At 36.5% G+C, this 17566-nt stretch overlaps 1 protein-coding gene across 1 annotated transcript in view; it reads right to left on the bottom strand.

Moving 5' to 3' along the window:
* The window catches only part of PLEKHA7 (pleckstrin homology domain containing, family A member 7), a 95427-nt gene extending 78121 nt beyond the window's left edge, over window positions 1-17306 (bottom strand). The window contains exon 1 of the mRNA XM_010012071.1: window positions 17236-17306. Coding sequence (XP_010010373.1) covers window positions 17236-17306 — 71 coding nt within the window. The remainder of the gene's footprint in view (window positions 1-17235) is intronic.
* Between the last annotated feature and the right edge of the window lie 260 nt (window positions 17307-17566).

Here is a 17566-nt window from a genome sequence, read left to right as displayed (position 1 = left end):
TCAGAAAGCTGATACATCAGTAAACTACTGGAAACTAATTTGTGTTTACCAGCGTTAAGAAGAACACAAACTCAGACAGCCTAGTGAAAATACAGTAATGACCTTCAGGAATAGTTTTCCTAACAAAAATGTCAGAACTTAAGAAAGTATCTTAGATTTGAAGAAAAACACGTATGTGGCAACAAGGATGCATATAGCTGGATTATTGTTGCATGCGGTGCTTTAAGACAAAGCACACTTCAGTGCAGTACTATCTAATGCAAAGCTCAAGTTACAAATACCCTTCTTATGCCTTGTAAATCTCACTTGCCCCAGCATTCTTAAAATCATGGAATAGATAGGGGTAAAAGTACTGTGGAGACTGCAAAATCAAGAATACAGAACTCTCCCTGATGGGATTCACAGCAACTTTTTAGGCACTGAGAAGCAAGTATTACGATAAACTGACTTTTCCAATATAGTCTTCCAAAAATAAATTTACGTAACTTTTGTACATGTAAAAGAAATCTTTATAATTCAATGCTATTCTTTTCATGAATGAACCATTAAAACTTAGCACCCAAAACACATTACAAATCATCCAAAGGCAGTAAACACAACAGGATATATACAGACTGCACATGCATGCACGCCAACATGCATCTTCTAGGATGAAACGTGTACACACCCCTGCCATAAAAGGGTGTTCAAGAGCAGTTCAATACGGAGGACCTGCAGGGTACTGCAGATTCTAACCAGCTGTATCAGCTAACAGCTCCTGTGAATTTGGCCCTTCTCATCAGAGCAGGGCAAGAAAAAGCAATTAGCAGTGATTTCACATGGCTTTTAAAAAGAACCTTCTGAAACAGTCATCCAGACACTATTTCTTTATACAAAACCACCAGATTAAAAAAAGATGTTTTGAAAGCTCAGTAAAGAAATCCTTTTTCGTCCTTCTGAAATCCCTTCTGAAACATTCTGAGTGTTCATAATGAAGCTCTCAGTAGCAATTACTCACTTTGAAGTTGTCACTCAACTGTCACCATGACAACAACAAAAACCTTTTCACGCCTAGAGAAGACAATAGGAATTTTAATTACTGACATTCATTCTGCCGACAGTTTGAAGGAAACAAAATTCTACTCTAAAAAGAAGAAAAAAAAAAACCAACCAAAAAAACCACACTACAAATCACAATTTAAGATTTCAAGAATGATAGGATTTTTTCACCTCAAACATCCTGCTCTATATGTTTTTCCCCATGTTTAGATTTCACAGTTACTATTTACCAAATACTGTGGTGAATATGAATTTTAGGATGGCTGGCAGAACTCGTTTCATGTCAGTGCAAACTAAGTTTTGCAAGTCACATCACTAGGAAAGCTCAACTGTTTCTCAGGGACTGACCTGTCTAACTCAGGATCACCACATATGGGATAACTGCAAAAGACTGGAGATGCAGCAGCGGATGAGGCATCTCATGTCTTTTCCAATTGTCCCCAGCAGAATGTAACATTTTAGCTATGGGGAAAAATAAAGACAAATTTAAGTGCTGTTGTGGATTTTTAAAAAAGAATATTCTAAATACTATTTAAGAAATAAATGAAAGCCGTCACATTTTGGATCCTGCAGATTCTTTAACAGAAACCCCTCACTTGACAGGGCTATTCATTAGTCACAGTGTGCATAAACAATCCTGGAGATTAGAAAATGTTTTCATTTCCCTGCTAAAAATATACAAGCAGATAAAGACAGAAGCACTTGGTGGTAATTTTTCCCTATGCTACCACAAAACACAAACTACAGGAGTTATTTTGTACGACCTCATAGCAGTGTTTTTCTCTAAGAAGCTGGCAAATGGATACATCTTGATTATCTCATAATTTGCCAGTATTTGTAGCTGTTCAGATAGTACAGCCTGTCATCAGACAATCATATTCAAAGTACATTTGGAACATCAGGCTACATCATGGAACAAAGGGAAAAAATATACTTCTGGGCCTAAATCCACCATGAAACCTGACCAAAATCTGACCAGGAAACATAAAAAAACCCAAACTTACTCGTATGATGCAATATGTAAGTGAAGATAACAATGCAAAATGGCAGAAAATCTAGTATCAGGTTTCAGAGTAATCATGTTGCTTAGAAATGTTGTAAGATACAAATAAGGGATATGAATCAACTAGAAATAAAATAGTTAGATTGCCCAGGGGGGAAAAAAAATACTTTTTATTTTGATATTTGTCTACACCACAAGGGGATGAGGGACAAGGACACACATGACAAAAAACCCACCACACCACCCTGGACCACTAGGCATGTAATTTTAGATTATGCAAATAAATTCATACAGAATATATGCTATCCTAATCAGTAGAGTGGTAGGATTCTTCCTGCCATGTTGTTTTTAATCATGCATACATATCTGAAGTATAACAGTTGCATTCAGACAGATTCTTGAGTATTCATGGATGCCAAAAAGCCATTCTATTATACACTGATAAGTACATTTACAGAGACAGAAATGTGTGTAACAACCACAGAATATATGAATAGATGACTTTGCTTGAACAAGAAACAAGTTAACAACAACAGTTGTTTACCAAAAAAAACAAACAAAAAGACAAAAAGAAACTCAACAAAAAAAGATTAAGAGTAAGACACAACTAATGAGAATGAATCCAAATTCTCCAAGACATGAAATCTAGATGAACATTTTAAGTACAGACAACAGCAGCTTGATGAACTGCACTTCAAAGACCAAAAGAAAGCAACAGAAAAAAAACACAGAGGAACAAAGGTTACTTACTCTGATATTACAGGATGTCCTAATAGCAAATATGGATTCAATCTAGAAAAGCACTTCTGGTGAAAGATTTCTAAAACAAATATTCAAGGACAGTTGGAAAGTTTCGATTTCGGGGGAAGAACAAATACGTGTTCCATAAAGTGAGAAAGAGTAGGGTTTTGTTGATCAGTAAGATCTTCACATCAATAAGAAGGTAGTGTTACATGAGGAATCATGAATTAATTATTGATCTCTTGAATGTAACAGAGGTGACAGGAAACTAAAAATTTTGGGAGAAAGCATGAAATTGAACATTTGAGAACTAAAGTGTGAACCAAATAAACAGTTTCACTAAAATCACATATACTCGTTGAACCTGCTCAAAAGTGTCAAAAACAGCACTGAAGCAAAGTACTTCACAAGTACCGTCTAGCAATAACATCCCAAGAACTTTTGCACAGAAAGGTGCCTAAATCCCTAAGTCGTTAAAAAGCTACAGCTGGAAAAAGAAAGAACAGTACATGTTAAATAAGTCCACTGCTGTTAGATACAGTACGTAAAAAAATTTCTCATCTCAGTATTTAATTTCCTAGCAGCCGAATAGTTTGGTTTGTTATTTTTTCTAAATCAAGGGCATATTTCTATTGTCATCCAGAATTCACTAAGGCACTCAATCAAGTAGCAAAGGACAAAAATGCAGTTGGCTGTTCTCAGAAAATACACACCTATTTTTTCTACCAAAAAAAAAAAAAAGAAAAAAGCTGCTGTTCTACAAACAGTTAGTTTTGAATTACTTATTACTGCAAGGGCAAGAAGTGGTAGAGAGTCAAAGCCCTTTATTTCTGCATATTGTTCCAAATCATGACCAAGCAATGCTGAATGCTGATTTCATTTCTCAAATGCACCATTTAGTAAGGGCAGGCTTATTCACACAACAAGTTCTACAGGCAGATTGTTCTAAATCAGAAAAAATAAAAACTTCTCACATGCATACTGATTAATCAACTATATAAAAATCTATAGCATTGATAACCTGTATTTACTTTGTTTAAACCATCACACTATAATAGTTAATGATAAAAACCTGTAGAGGCTTTATTCCCAACACTGATTTAAATCAAATTTCGTACCCCTGTAGGAACCAAATTACTTTGGGGGACTAGTGGAATTATTTACATCGGTATCTTGAATCCAGAGTGGGTTAATAAAGACAGTAAATCACTAACATATAGTGCTTGAATAAAGGTTTTTATGAAATATTAATGTAATCAATCCTTATCACAAAAGCCTCAAGTGATATCAATTGCCAGTATCACTTGAAAAATCCAAGCCTTTTTAAGAAGTGTCAGAACCAGCTGTTTGTCTTAGAGCTGGTCACTCATAGCTGTGCTTATTAGGAAGAAATACAGAGATGTGCAAGTTATTCACGCTACAGAACATCTAATCCCTTAAGATGCAGTGGATTCCACGTCAACAATGGATAAGATTTCTAGCAAAATTAAAAAAAAAAAAAAAAAGATGAACAATCCATACTATGAAAGTGGGTTTAAAGATGTATCTTTAGACATAACTATTAAATTGTAATAAAAATAATAAGATTTATACACACACACATATCTCATAGCTGTATTTTCCTTTTGGTACTAAAATTTGTTTCTACGTTATTTAAATCTTAATCAGTATTACAAGTCAGGTGAGAAAGAAATAATCCCAGCTCCATGGAGATTTACTATACCTTTAATTAACTAAAAATGAAGCACGCCTGAAAGTCATATCTAAAATAAAGGAATAAACTTTCACCCTGCTGACTATGTAATTGTTAGCTTAAATCATTCTAAACAGTTTGCTCCCTATCTTTAGCACTTTGTCTTCAACCTTAATCACATACCATATACATAATACATACAAGGGATAAGAAGAAAGATTCCATTACTGGATCTTTGGTTTTCCTTTGTTCTGGGAAACTGACCTCATCTATTAGCAATATCTAATTACATTTGTGCTCTGCAACACTTTCATGTTGGATTCTTTATATTTTAAAGTTTATTGATAAAATTATGAAGTGATGGAAGCCAGTATCAACTATTAACATGAACTCATAATATTAAACTAAAAGTAAATTTAAATAAAAGCCAGTAATTCTAACTTATGCTACAACTTGTACTATACATAAAAGCATTTAATTTCTATTGGATCAGAAAGAAAAACACTAGTTTTACTTGCAGAAGGGAGAAGTGACTCAGAAACAATAGCTTCCAGATACCAGCAATATTAATCATATTAATCCAACTGTTTCTAGCCCAACAGCTACTGAAATTATTTCAATCATTAACTCATGTTCCTGAAAAATCATAAACACAAAGAACTTCCAAATTCCCAAACATGGGGATACATGTTGTACAAGACAAGGTAGCATATTAAGAGCAAAATACAAATATTAGAGATGAAAAATTTCAGCATGTGTTATAAGTTTAGGGAAAGCAAGTTTCAAGTTAAAATTCTAACCGCCTCTTTCCAAGTAGCAAATAGAAGAATGTCCATTTTGTGTTGTACTTAGTACTTCTAATATTTAGAGAAAAAGTTCTTCACTTGTTTACAACACAAAATTAGCATATTCAAACATGTTGTTTCTCATATGGAAGTCCTTTTGGCTGTACATTCACAGTAAATTACAGTTCAAAATCTGTTGCTCTTCACTAATCAAGCAACAAAAGAAATCCTCAAGGGATTAATCTGAAGATACTCTCAGTAAGAGAGTTCCTAGAGATAATTCAGTGACTCCATACATTTACTGTAAATTTAGATTCCCATGTAATTTCACATGCTAGCACCAAAACTCAGTGATGCAAACAGGCAGCAACAAAGTACACATACTCTGGAACATACCTGCACAGCATTGGTACTTCACAAAATAAATGTTACATGTAACAAAAATAAAACTAAATTATTACCATTTTCATTTAAACAAAAACCCAAGAAACCCAGATTACAGCTAAGAATAACAGCAGAAGAGCAAATTGGATGGGAAGCATGATGACAGAGAGATTCCGGATGCAGGGAAACAACCTTAATTTCTTCTTGAAATATCATTTGAGTTACTGCTTCTGCTCTCACTACTTTGTCAGCATTTTTCCAGAAGAGTGAAAGAGGATGCCTGTTCAGGCAAAAACCAAATCATCAATCACATCTGACTAAGGTAACAGAATTATGGTGGGATTTTTGTGAAAATATTCATTGAAGTCCATGCATTGTCTGATACAAAGATTGCAAAGTCACTTCTATCCTAGAGACATCTCCTGTTTCTGCTTTCTGCCCTTTATCACCAAAGAAAACTTCAAGAAAACTTGTTCAGCCTGGAGAGAGCTCAGGGGAGACCTTAGAGCAGCCTTCCAGTGCCTAAAGGGGATCTACGAGAAAGCTGGAGAGGGACTTTTTATGAGAGAGTACAATGATAGAACAAGGAGTAACAGTTTTAAACTGAAAGAGGGTAGATTTAGATTAGACATACTTGACTCTGAGTGTGGTTGCCCAGAGAAGCTGTGGCTGCCCCATGTCTGGCAGTGTTCAAGGCCAGACTGGATGGGGCTTTGAGCAACATGGTCTAGTGGAAGGTGTCCCTGCCCACAGCAGGGGGATTGGAACTAGATGACCTTAAGGTCACTTCCAACCCAAACTGTCCTATGATTCTGTATACATGAGAATTCTCCCTACAAGAACACAGCAATATGCACAAACAAGTGCATCATGACCTGAGCTCCATCATGACAACTTTGAATCCAGAATGTATCAACAGCTGAAAGGAAGCAACAGATGCCAACTGGAAATTAATGACAATGTTTTAAGCTCAAAAGGATATCCTTAGTACTGAGTACCCATCATTGTCTGCATAGCTCTGACTTCCAGGTTTTAAAGATGTCATGTATCAGAAGGCTGACAGAATGGCCCAGTAAAAGCAACCCTCACATTCAAACTACTTTCTGCACATTCATACAGGATGATTGATGCCATATGAGTTTGTGAATTTGCTCTAAAGCAGTTTTTCTTTGCACTGCCCAGAAAGGGAATCTTTCTTTGAAAAAAATAAATTCAATCATCTGAGTTATATTTCTAAATGAATGTGGTTCTACTTGAACCACAAAAGCTTGCACAATGCACAATGCCTCCAGCTGGGTTCCAATGAACGTTGCCAATAATTCAATCATCTGAGTTATATTTCTAAATGAATGTGGTTCTACTTGAACCACAAAAGCTTGCACAATGCCTCCAGCTGGGTTCCAATGAAGGTTGCCAATATTGCATCAGATTTCTATGAAGTATATAGACATTTACTGCTTGTATCTGAGTCACATGTCCTAACACTTGCAGATCTACATTTTCAAATCAGTGCACTTAACAATGATCATTCCACAAAAAAAAGTTCTGTCTGGTGTTCAGGCTGGGCTTAATATGCTTACTACATGCGATGCAATGGGAAGCTGAATAAACTGTCAAGAAAAACAAACAGCATGAGGATATTCATAACTGCAAAAACAATCAATGAAGAGGCAATAGTTTAAAAATAACAGATCAGGGAATTAATTCATGTGGACACAAGTGCTTAACAGAACTAATTAGGCAACAGCATTGCTTCAAAAAACCTAAGCCCAAACACTTACTGCAGTTCCCGACCCACCCAGTACCAGAGCAGGAAAGAATAAATTCTGCAACTTGCTATGAATCTGTAATGCTTCCAATTTCTAAAACCTCACAGTCATAACTAAAAAACACCACCCCCCAAAAGAAAAAAAAGGCAAAAAAACCCCCAAAACACAACAACATATAATACATGATGGGAGTATGCTTGTGACCTTCGGAAAACCATGTTCTATCCAAGTTTAAGCTGAATCCAGAAAGAGTAGAGAATATTTTAGAAGAGTATTTTAATATATGTTAATATTGGTAAACTACATAAGAAGTTTCTTTCAAATCACCGAAGTAGACTGTGAAAACTTACTAAGTGCAAATATTCAATGGCTTAGTTGTTAAGAAAATTTAGGTTTTTAAACATGCAGAATTATGACATTTAAGCAACTGAGGTTTTCAGAATAGCTTGTGTTCTGAAAGGGGGAGGGGGGTTATTTTCAGAAGCTTTTAGCATCTGAAATACAGCAAATCATGACCCAGCAGGGTGAGAGTGGGCAGAAAAGAATATAGAGAGAAAGCTCAATGGAGTGAAATCAAGGCCCATGGTGCATAGCAATAGAAAAGTCTACATTAGCAAATCCACTGTAGATTTGCCTAATGTTTTCAGCACATGGAAATAAGGCTAATCTGGCAGACAGCAGCAATAAATCCGTAACAGAAAAAACATTCTGCCAGTGAAGGAACATAAAAGACTTAGTAGGCATTAATAGATATGTGCTGCTTTTCCTCAATTGGAACAATTCTGAATTGTGAACTGAGATTTTAGTATTACCAGTTGACACAGGCCATGTACTAAATATTCTGCATTTTATTCATCTCTGGGAAGACAGCACAGGGAGAAAATAAACCTGCCTGTAAGGTTTCCACATGAACAGCCAGAATCCTAACAAAAAACTTGATCATATCTTTCCCCATCCAAAAGCTCTAGCAACACTTGATACCATTCTTCAGACATCACAGAACAGCTCAAGAAAACAGATATACCTAGTGGACACACCTGAAAATAATTCTAATGAAAATCCAGTTGACCAGCAAGACAATACATGTACATTTCTCGAATAGATATACACATAATGACTTTTCATTAGCGTGAACAATTACAACAGAGAAACTCTTGTGAACAACGTTTCTGGATCTCTGACATCACCTGGAACCCTCCTTCCCTTCCATCACACCAACACAAGACAAAGGCACATTTAAAAGACTCCACAATTATGGGTAATGCTCCAAGTTTGTCCTTTACTTCAGGCAACTTCTAGAGCAATGGAAAAGGCAGAATGGCTGTAGGAAAAAGAACGTAAATACTCTAGTTTTTACCTGAGACAGGAGGAGGGGAGAGAGATCAGTAAAGCCAAAACAGGCTGAGAAGGACAAAGACAGTCAGAACAGTGAGTAATTACTTTTACATGAGTTACAAATTCTGCAAACCAGGATATAATTTAAATCTGGAAATCTCACTTACTCAACAGCAGACAAGTGTAAAACAAGTAAGTTTTACTACAGGCACGTATGAGTAGACTTATACAGAGGGAGCAACCTAGTTCAAAACCAGAGTGGGGACAGAGCTAATGACATGTCTTAAAGCAAGAAAGACAAGCTTGAACTTGATGCAGTTTAACAGGAGAGCCAAGAAACGGATTGTTTAAATGGATGATGTAGTTAAAGAAGTGGGTAAAATGTGGATTACTTACATGGGAATAAGGAAGAGGAGGGAAAGTGCTACAGAGCTCTAAGAAGTTGCAATAACTCTGCAGATATACAAGTCCTCCAACAGGAGGCTCTGTAAATCCTAAGGCAAAAGGGACAGGTCTTTAATATTTTAGGGAAAGGAGCAGCAAAGTGAAGGCACAGTTGGAATTTGAACAGTAAACAAAACAGCAGAGACACTGTCCCACTTCAGGAGAAGGCAGAAACTCACAGGGAAAACTAATATCAGTAATATCACAGCAAGCAAAACATAACAACTCGACATCCAAGAGTTTCCAAGGAATGAGACTAGCTCACCACAATGTCTGAAAATGACTCAGGTCTTAACTTCAGAGAAAGTGCTCTATGCTATAAGATTTGTCACCTGGGGCAAGCTGTATCGAAGGCAGATGTGCTGGGGAAGCCGCGTGGCTATGCAGTGCCCTGACAGCCTCCCCACATCAGGTCATCATCTCAGCCATTACAATCTTCTCCACTGTAACTGTTTTGTCTTCAGAAAATGATTATTCCTCATCTAAAGTTATGAGTAAATGAAACTTCTTACAGGAGCTGAAAACCTGATGTAAATTTTGAAAAGGCTAGCACCATCAGCATTATCTGCATTGCAGTCATCTCAGCAGTGTACTGAGGCATTTATACGTCAACAGCACTGGCCGTCTGTTTCAAATAAGTGTCTCAAATTTAAGATGGGTCTCCCTCAGCATGGGAGAAAGAAGTAGTCTATTTTCTGCACAAAAAATCTAAAAATGGAATATATAAGTATCCATTTACTAAGTGCTCAAATTTATGTTCATTTTCTGTTGGAAGATGTCCTTCAAATGAATTGCAGGACTCATGAAACTGGATTAACAAAGTCATAAATCATACACCTGCCAAAGTAACAGCATAAAAAGTGAGACTAAATATAATCTACTTCTTATTTGCATAGATACTATCTGTATTTAACAATTTGTTACAATTCAAATATTAGCTGACACTTAGTCAAATTTTAACATAAATTACTGTATTGGTTATAATTTTCCTATAGCTAATTGTTCTCAAAATAACTTTTAAGCTTCTGCAATGCCCTCATTTCTGATTTAATAAGTTTTGAATTTGCATAAAGAAGAAACTTGCAAATTTATGTTTTTCAAGTTTCCTGCCAGCACTTCAACATTTTTCTCCAAACCAAATTGTAACAAATTCCCAGGTTACATTTTCATATTATCAACTAAATGCTGTGCAAACCAGGACCATTTCTAGGACCATTCTTTAAACTGCAGGATTTATCACAAGTCAATGTTTCCTTTACATATACTAGAAAGACCAGTATTTCTCTCTAGGGTCTTTTTCTAAGAGTTAGTTAGTTAAACAAAGTTAGTTTTCATATTTATTTTCAAACCCAACGTATCAAGAATCACAGAATCACAGAATGGTTTGGGTTGGAAAGGACCTTAAGATCATCTAGTTTCAACCCCCCTGCCACGGGCAGGGATGCCTCACAGTAAACCCATGTCTCCCAATGGTCTGTCCAACCTGGCCTTGAACACTGCCAGGAATGGAGCATTTACCACTTCTTTGGATTCAGCATTATAGGATGGTTCTTGGATGCACAATTTGCTGCATAACCTGGACCCCCAAACACACAGAGTAAATCTCAGAAAGCCTCCAGACATATCCCTGTAAGGATTTTAAAAGGATCCAAGAGGTATCCAGGCAGGTTCAACTCTAAGAGGAGCAATTACAGTGTAAATCTTGGGAAGCACACTACTGAACTAAGAATTCTTGTAATTCCATAAGTAGATTAGTCAAGTGCTGAGACAGAAATGGTAACAGAAAGAAGAACTGAACGAAATCTGAACAACCATCATCATTCAGGAAAACAAGTCAGTGTGTATTTATACGAACAGAACAATTTTGTTTCGTAACACACGCATGCACGAATTCCTCTAAAACAACAGAAATAATGCACAATGTTCTAAAAATAAACAAACTGCTCTTCCACTCTGAAATCCTCAAAATAATGAAAATGCAAAAGATTTTACATCTGCATCTCTAGTTACACTAGACGTTTTTCTTTTTTAATAATGAAGAGTATGGTAGAAAATAGCTGTTAAGCAAAAAGTAATGCAGAACTTGTTGTAACTGGTTCTGCTGGCCAAATATCAATGTCATCAGAAGAACTACAATCAAACTTCTGTGTGTAAGAGCCTGAAATACCAGATATCACAAAACAAACAAAAAAATATTCAAAGTTTCAGTCAGAATTCCTGAGAAAAGTAATCCACATCAGAGCTACTGCTTCGCACCATGTGCAGTTTATACTTTTGTCTCCTTTTAAGGACACTTAATAGATAACATTATCATAATGTTCACATTTTCCCTCAGAGTTTCCTCTTTTATGACAGAATGATTTATAATGAATTGTTGCAATCTGCCACACATTCATCTGATTACACCCTTACCAGCAAGCATAACCTGAGCGGCGCTGGTAATATGGAAACAGACTTCAGGAGCCAGAAGGTATCCTGCGTTAAGCAAGCCAGAAGTGACACATATGCCTAAAGAAAGGGAATACCCAACTTAACTCAGCACAGGTGAAAGGAGGAACATACCCCTGCCAACAGTTTCACGAGGGCTCAGTTTAACACTGGGACAGCATCAACAAACGTGCAATTTCACAGCTGGCCCTGCAGATCATAAGGGAGCCACGTGTGGGATTGTGTTGATCTACCGATCACTTGCGCAGCACTGAGGCTTTCCATTTCCAGTTCTGATATGACAAAACAAGGGAGATTAAAAAAAAAAGGGGGGGGGGAGGGAAAAGCAAACAGAATGAGGCAAAAAGGGGTACTGGGGGCAAGGTGAGAGGCAGGCAATAAGGAAGAGAGAAGAGACTTCCCATACCAGAGGCATGTTGAAGAAAAGCCTTCTTACCCAGCTCCACTCTTCCAAAGAAGCAACTAGGGAAAATTGGGAGGGAACTGCAAAACCAGCCCACACCTTAATCAACATTTCTCACTCACAGTTTTGTGCTTGTGTCTTCTGGATAAAATTTAGAGATGGTGATCTTGTGACCTGCCTCATCTTTAACAGTTTTTCTATCATTTTGTCTTCTCAGAGAGCAGCCTGTACTTAAGATTTATTCCCTGCAAGCAAAACTCTTTTTTCAAGTTCAATCTTGCTTAATGAGTTGCTTTTTATTATGGGAAGCTTTTTAATGTGTTGTTTGTTCTGTCAAGCCCAAATAACTGCTGACATTCTAATCATGAGGCCCCTTGGGGGGAAAAAAAAAAAAAAGAAAAAGAAAAAAGAAAAAAGAAAGAAAAAATGTTTTGTGCTTAAAAGCAAACTTTACATTTGCCTGTAAAGTAATTATATCATGTTTAAATCATTTTAATATAAAAATAGCCTGCCCACATTTTAAACATTGCAGAGGATAAAATCATTTCTTCTCTTACTTAAATCTGAATTTAATATATTCCTTTTTAGGCATAAAGGAGCTAGTGACAGCAGCTCCAGCTATCTTCACTAGTTCTTCCCAAGTCCTGAAACAGGAATTATCCATCTAAGAAGCAGCGACTGATCTCCCTTTCTCAATATGAAAGTTATATTTTATTGTCGGCATATATAAAAATCGAATTCTATGGGCCAGCTCGAATTTAGCACACCAAGTTCTTGCATATATTTTGCCAATTTTGTCAAAAACTCTGTCCTACTCTTTCTCCTCCCTAGGGGAGAAAAGGAACAGCTCTTAGCCAACAAAGAACAAAATATACAGGAAGTTCTGTTCAACTGATTTAGTTATTCCAAGAAAAATCCAACTCTAAGTTCCTGCCATACACATGCCTACTGCTGAGTACTCAGAACAGCAATACTATATAGTTACGCAGGACTTCGGTTAACACTACCAAACAAGCAAATATTTTAGTATGGGTTTTGTTATTCTTGATTGCTATTTGCCTGTTCTCATTATTTCTAGATTTTCATTTAACTGAACTTGTCAGATTATGCTACAAAGAAAAACTCAGTAATCGTTTCACTTCAAAAGACTTGCTCTCTCCAAACACAGGTTGTCGTTTAGTTTCAATTACAATAGCTTATTTATACTACTGCTGGGACTGGATGTGATATGCATTACTGCATTTGGAATCAACTGCACATATGCAACTGACTCATCTTGAATTCACAATATTACAAGTTTTTCACTCTCCGCCAGTGGACAGCTTTTTTTTTTACCCTTTTTTTTTTTAGCAGACAGAAAGTGTAATAGCATGCACGATGATTCCAAGGGAGTCTTGATCTCAACCGCAGCCTTTTGTTGTGAACATGGTTTCCATCAACACCCCTAGAAGATGAAATTCCAGTATTATATAGGGCTGTAGGAGGTTCTGGCACTGGTTAGGCCAAAGGGCTATGACAGCCCTGACAGACCCTAAACACTGTTTTTCTGCTTTGAATGTAACTACTGAAAATTATCAGATCTCTCAGCTATGCAGAATGCCCATGTCCGGGCTCCTATTCATCTGTGTCAGAAACAATATGATTCTTCCTAAAGAGGAATCAGCTTATGCAGAGTACTACAGCCCACCAGCAGAACTCCATCTACATTACAGAAACACCAGCAATTGCTCTGTAGCTGAGACAGGGTTGGGGTTTGCATTCTCTCATGTTTCCATGTGAGGAAAGAGGTGTAATTCCTCCCACTCAAAAAAAAGTCCTCCTACTTAAAAATGGGTTTGAATTGTGTTTTTGAGGCAAACAAAAGCAATAACCATTTGCTAAAATGGCTACAATCTGCTAATATCCCAGTGGAGCTGAAAGCTCTGGCTTCTCTTGTCAAACATGACTAGGACACTAGATCTCTTCATTTTCTCTTTGCCAAAGGAAAATTCATAAGGCTACCATCTCCCTCTAGCAAAATAAAGCAGTGAGAAATAGCAAACATTCTTAGAAAAAAAGTGGTTTGCCATACCAGGGTAACTGGGAAAAAGACATGAGCACCTTTGTTCTTAATCTCTACCGAGCTTATGAAAATCAAAGCATTATAAGCAATATTTTCAAAGACTTGTGAACAGACTTCCTTCTACACTACATGATATATGAAGGAAAAGTAACATTACAACATTAAGCAGGTGAAAAGATGCAAGCTACCTGGCTAATTCCATTCTAGCCTCTGTAAGATGGCACACAACAGGCTTACTTGCATGCTTTGTCTACCATTAAAGGTTTAACCGCTAACACTAACTTTACATTTGCTGCTACAGGAACCATAGATGGTAATATTTTCTTTCAACTTCTATGTCAAAAACCAAATCTGTAAAAATCAAAGATGATAAATTACTTAAGGAAGTGTTTTTCAATCACATGGAGTATTTTCTACAACCAATATCTAGATAAGATCTCCTATGTTGTGCCATGAAAGAAACAACAAAAAAGTTATCTATAGCAACATAAATTCTCTTGATTTGTAAATTTTGTCCAAATATGGAAAACCTCCCACGACACTCCGATTCTGCACCGCATGGACACCAAGAATGAGTTACAATATGGTTCACGGTCCCCAGACAAAACTCCTGATTTATGCAATTCCATAATTCACAGCCAGCCAAGTGACCATGCCACCTTGAGTGACCTAGTTTTGGAGACTGTCTCTTGGTCATCTCCAAGATAAAAGTATAAACAATGTCCCCAGCAATCTTTAGAAAGCCAGAAATGAACAAGACACTGCACACGCCTCCAGAACAGGCTATCATCAATACTTCCTACTACATTTCCATAAAAATATCATACCAAACCTCTCACTCCTTGTGCATACAAGAAAATACAATCCACTCCAAACACCACACAGTTTCAATGATAATTCTGATCTCTAGAAAATTCATCTTATCTACACAAAAGGCAAAGTTTCCTGAAGAAAGACCTTTTCCAGAACTCTGTTCAAGACCTTTATGCCATCCTAGTTACAAGCCACATTAATGTCTCTGCCAACATACAAACTTTGCTTTGCATTCCATAGAGATCATAAACCAATTATGATAAACAGTAGTCTCACTGCCTACTTATTTCACTCAAAAATAATCAATCACCAGAATATGACAAGTAGAGTGAAATAAAACTTCTAATTCAGTTCTGCCTCTGTAAACTATGTTACTACCCAGACAGAAACTGACATATGTTACAATTCTGAAAGAAAATTCTGCACTGAAGATGAGCTCTGAAATTTTTTTTTGCTAAATTTACACAGCTGGAGCTGTCAAGTTATCAATAGTTGTACACAAAGTAAAAAATTTCTCTTTAAAGGTACCAGAACGGGAACAAAGTTGCAAAGTCAGGATGACCTAGTGAAGAAAAGTCATCTACCAAATTCTACATACATAACACACAATTTAATACTCTCAGTTCTGTATCACAGAAACTCATTATCTTATCTGAAAATTATTAAACACAGGCTTCATTGAAATGCAGAATAACTACTTCAAAACATGTAACATATGGAAAGGAGAGGATTAAAACACAAAATGCAGTTTAACAACAAGGATCCAAGAGTTCAGAAACTTCAATCTATCTCTTTTCACAACAGAAATGTGAGGATTTGGCACTCACTCATGAGACCTTCCTTCTGTCCAGAAGGCCACTGCGCAAACCAGGGAGTTGGGTGGCAGGCTCTGGTCATTTTGGTCTTAAGGAATATGAGTGGAAAGGTGTGTGTTTGACTAAGCATCTAACATACTTTTGAAAAGGCTTTTACATCAGCTGCTTTTTACTGAATTTCTGCTGTCTTAAATTGCCAGCTTATTCATGCCGATTATCACCAAAAAAAAAAAGGACAGAAAAAAGAAAGGCTACTAGACGTCAGCATCCTCCAAAGTTAGGCCAAAGGACAACAACCATGAGCAATCACTGTGATTGACCTCTAAATGGTTAACTCTGGTTTCTATAACCCTATGGTACCTTTGACCAGATAGCCTGGTAGTGCTACAGATATACAAATATGCAAATAAGTGCAGGAATTTCTTTCAAGAAACACACAGAAAAGTGGTTAAAGGAACCCTGCAGAACCATTTGTGTTTCTATTCACAAATGACTATCGCTGCAGCCTTACAAAACTAACCCATACCACTGTGTGTGCTGGAGTTTACAAACATTATTTGTCAGATTTGTTCTCTGGATATGAAAGTGTTAATTAACAACTTACTCTGTTATCCTACCCATCAAACGTGTTACAGGAACATGAGTAATATCACAAAACTCCTGTTCCAACTCCAATGTTCCCCTCCCTCTGTTATTGTTGCAGCATGAGAGGCAGGGACTTCAGCTTTAGACACAATAAACAGAGATTACATTCCTTTATTAAGGTGTGCCAGAAACCTGAGATCTTTCAGCCAAAGAATTTTGTAATGCATTTCATCTAATTATTACGCAATATTACAGTCTTCCACAACAGGAACAGTAATTTCATGGTTAGAATCCAACCCATTCACTAGAAAACTGTTACACAGCACTCTCAGAAGGAAGGATTTTTAATAAAACTGGACTGTTGAGTCTAAAGGACAAAACAATGAGAAGCTTGTATGATTAAGCTTTATCACAATGCTAACATTTATCACCTTTCCACACATGCACATTTTTTACAAATTATCTTAAAAGCATGACAGTAAGTACTCTTGTTTATTTGCCTTATGCAATTCTGCATGAAAAGACATAAAACTTAGTCATGTTTCTAGAAACCTGTATAATTTCCACTTCCCAGCACTGTAGATACCTGGTTCCTAATAACTGAATATATCTGAATACATAACTCACTTTAAAAATCTCCAGGGTTACACTTTGATTTTTCCAGTTGGAAAAAATCTCAATATATTTAGTATATTTAGAAATAAAGATATTTGCTTTAAATAAATGCAAACCTAACTATAAAGTCAGGCACAAAGCATTCTAAAACTGTATTTATGTTTTTCAGCTTCTAAATTCGCTGATTTCATAATTTTTTTCAGAGAACAAGGAAATGGAAACAAAAAATCTGTTAACACAAGCATCATGCTGCAGCTCTGTATGCAAGTGCACTAAAAGATAAAACTTAAAACACCATATACCTGCATGACACCTGGTAGAATGGATATCCCGGTAGAGGAAGAGAGTTTGAAAATCCAGACTGACTTGACATTGCCTTCAGGTCATGTATCCACTTAAATCACTTCTGTATTCCATATGTTAATTCCTTACCAAAAAAATACGTGTGTTTGTATCCATCTGTACATCTGTTCAAAGCTAACTAAAAAGAAACCAAGTGATATTTGAAGGTCTTTAAGATTCTGCCTGCATTTCAAACTGCTTCCTCAGTAGTGAAATTCCTGAAAGCCAACACCCTCATGACATCACATACTACAAAATCATAAACACGCAATTGTTTCAGTAAAGCAAGGA

Source organism: Nestor notabilis, unplaced genomic scaffold, assembly GCF_000696875.1.
Source record: "Nestor notabilis isolate BGI_N333 unplaced genomic scaffold, ASM69687v1 scaffold10273, whole genome shotgun sequence".
Taxonomy (NCBI): domain Eukaryota; kingdom Metazoa; phylum Chordata; class Aves; order Psittaciformes; family Psittacidae; genus Nestor; species Nestor notabilis.
This window is presented reverse-complemented; position numbering and strand designations above follow the sequence as displayed.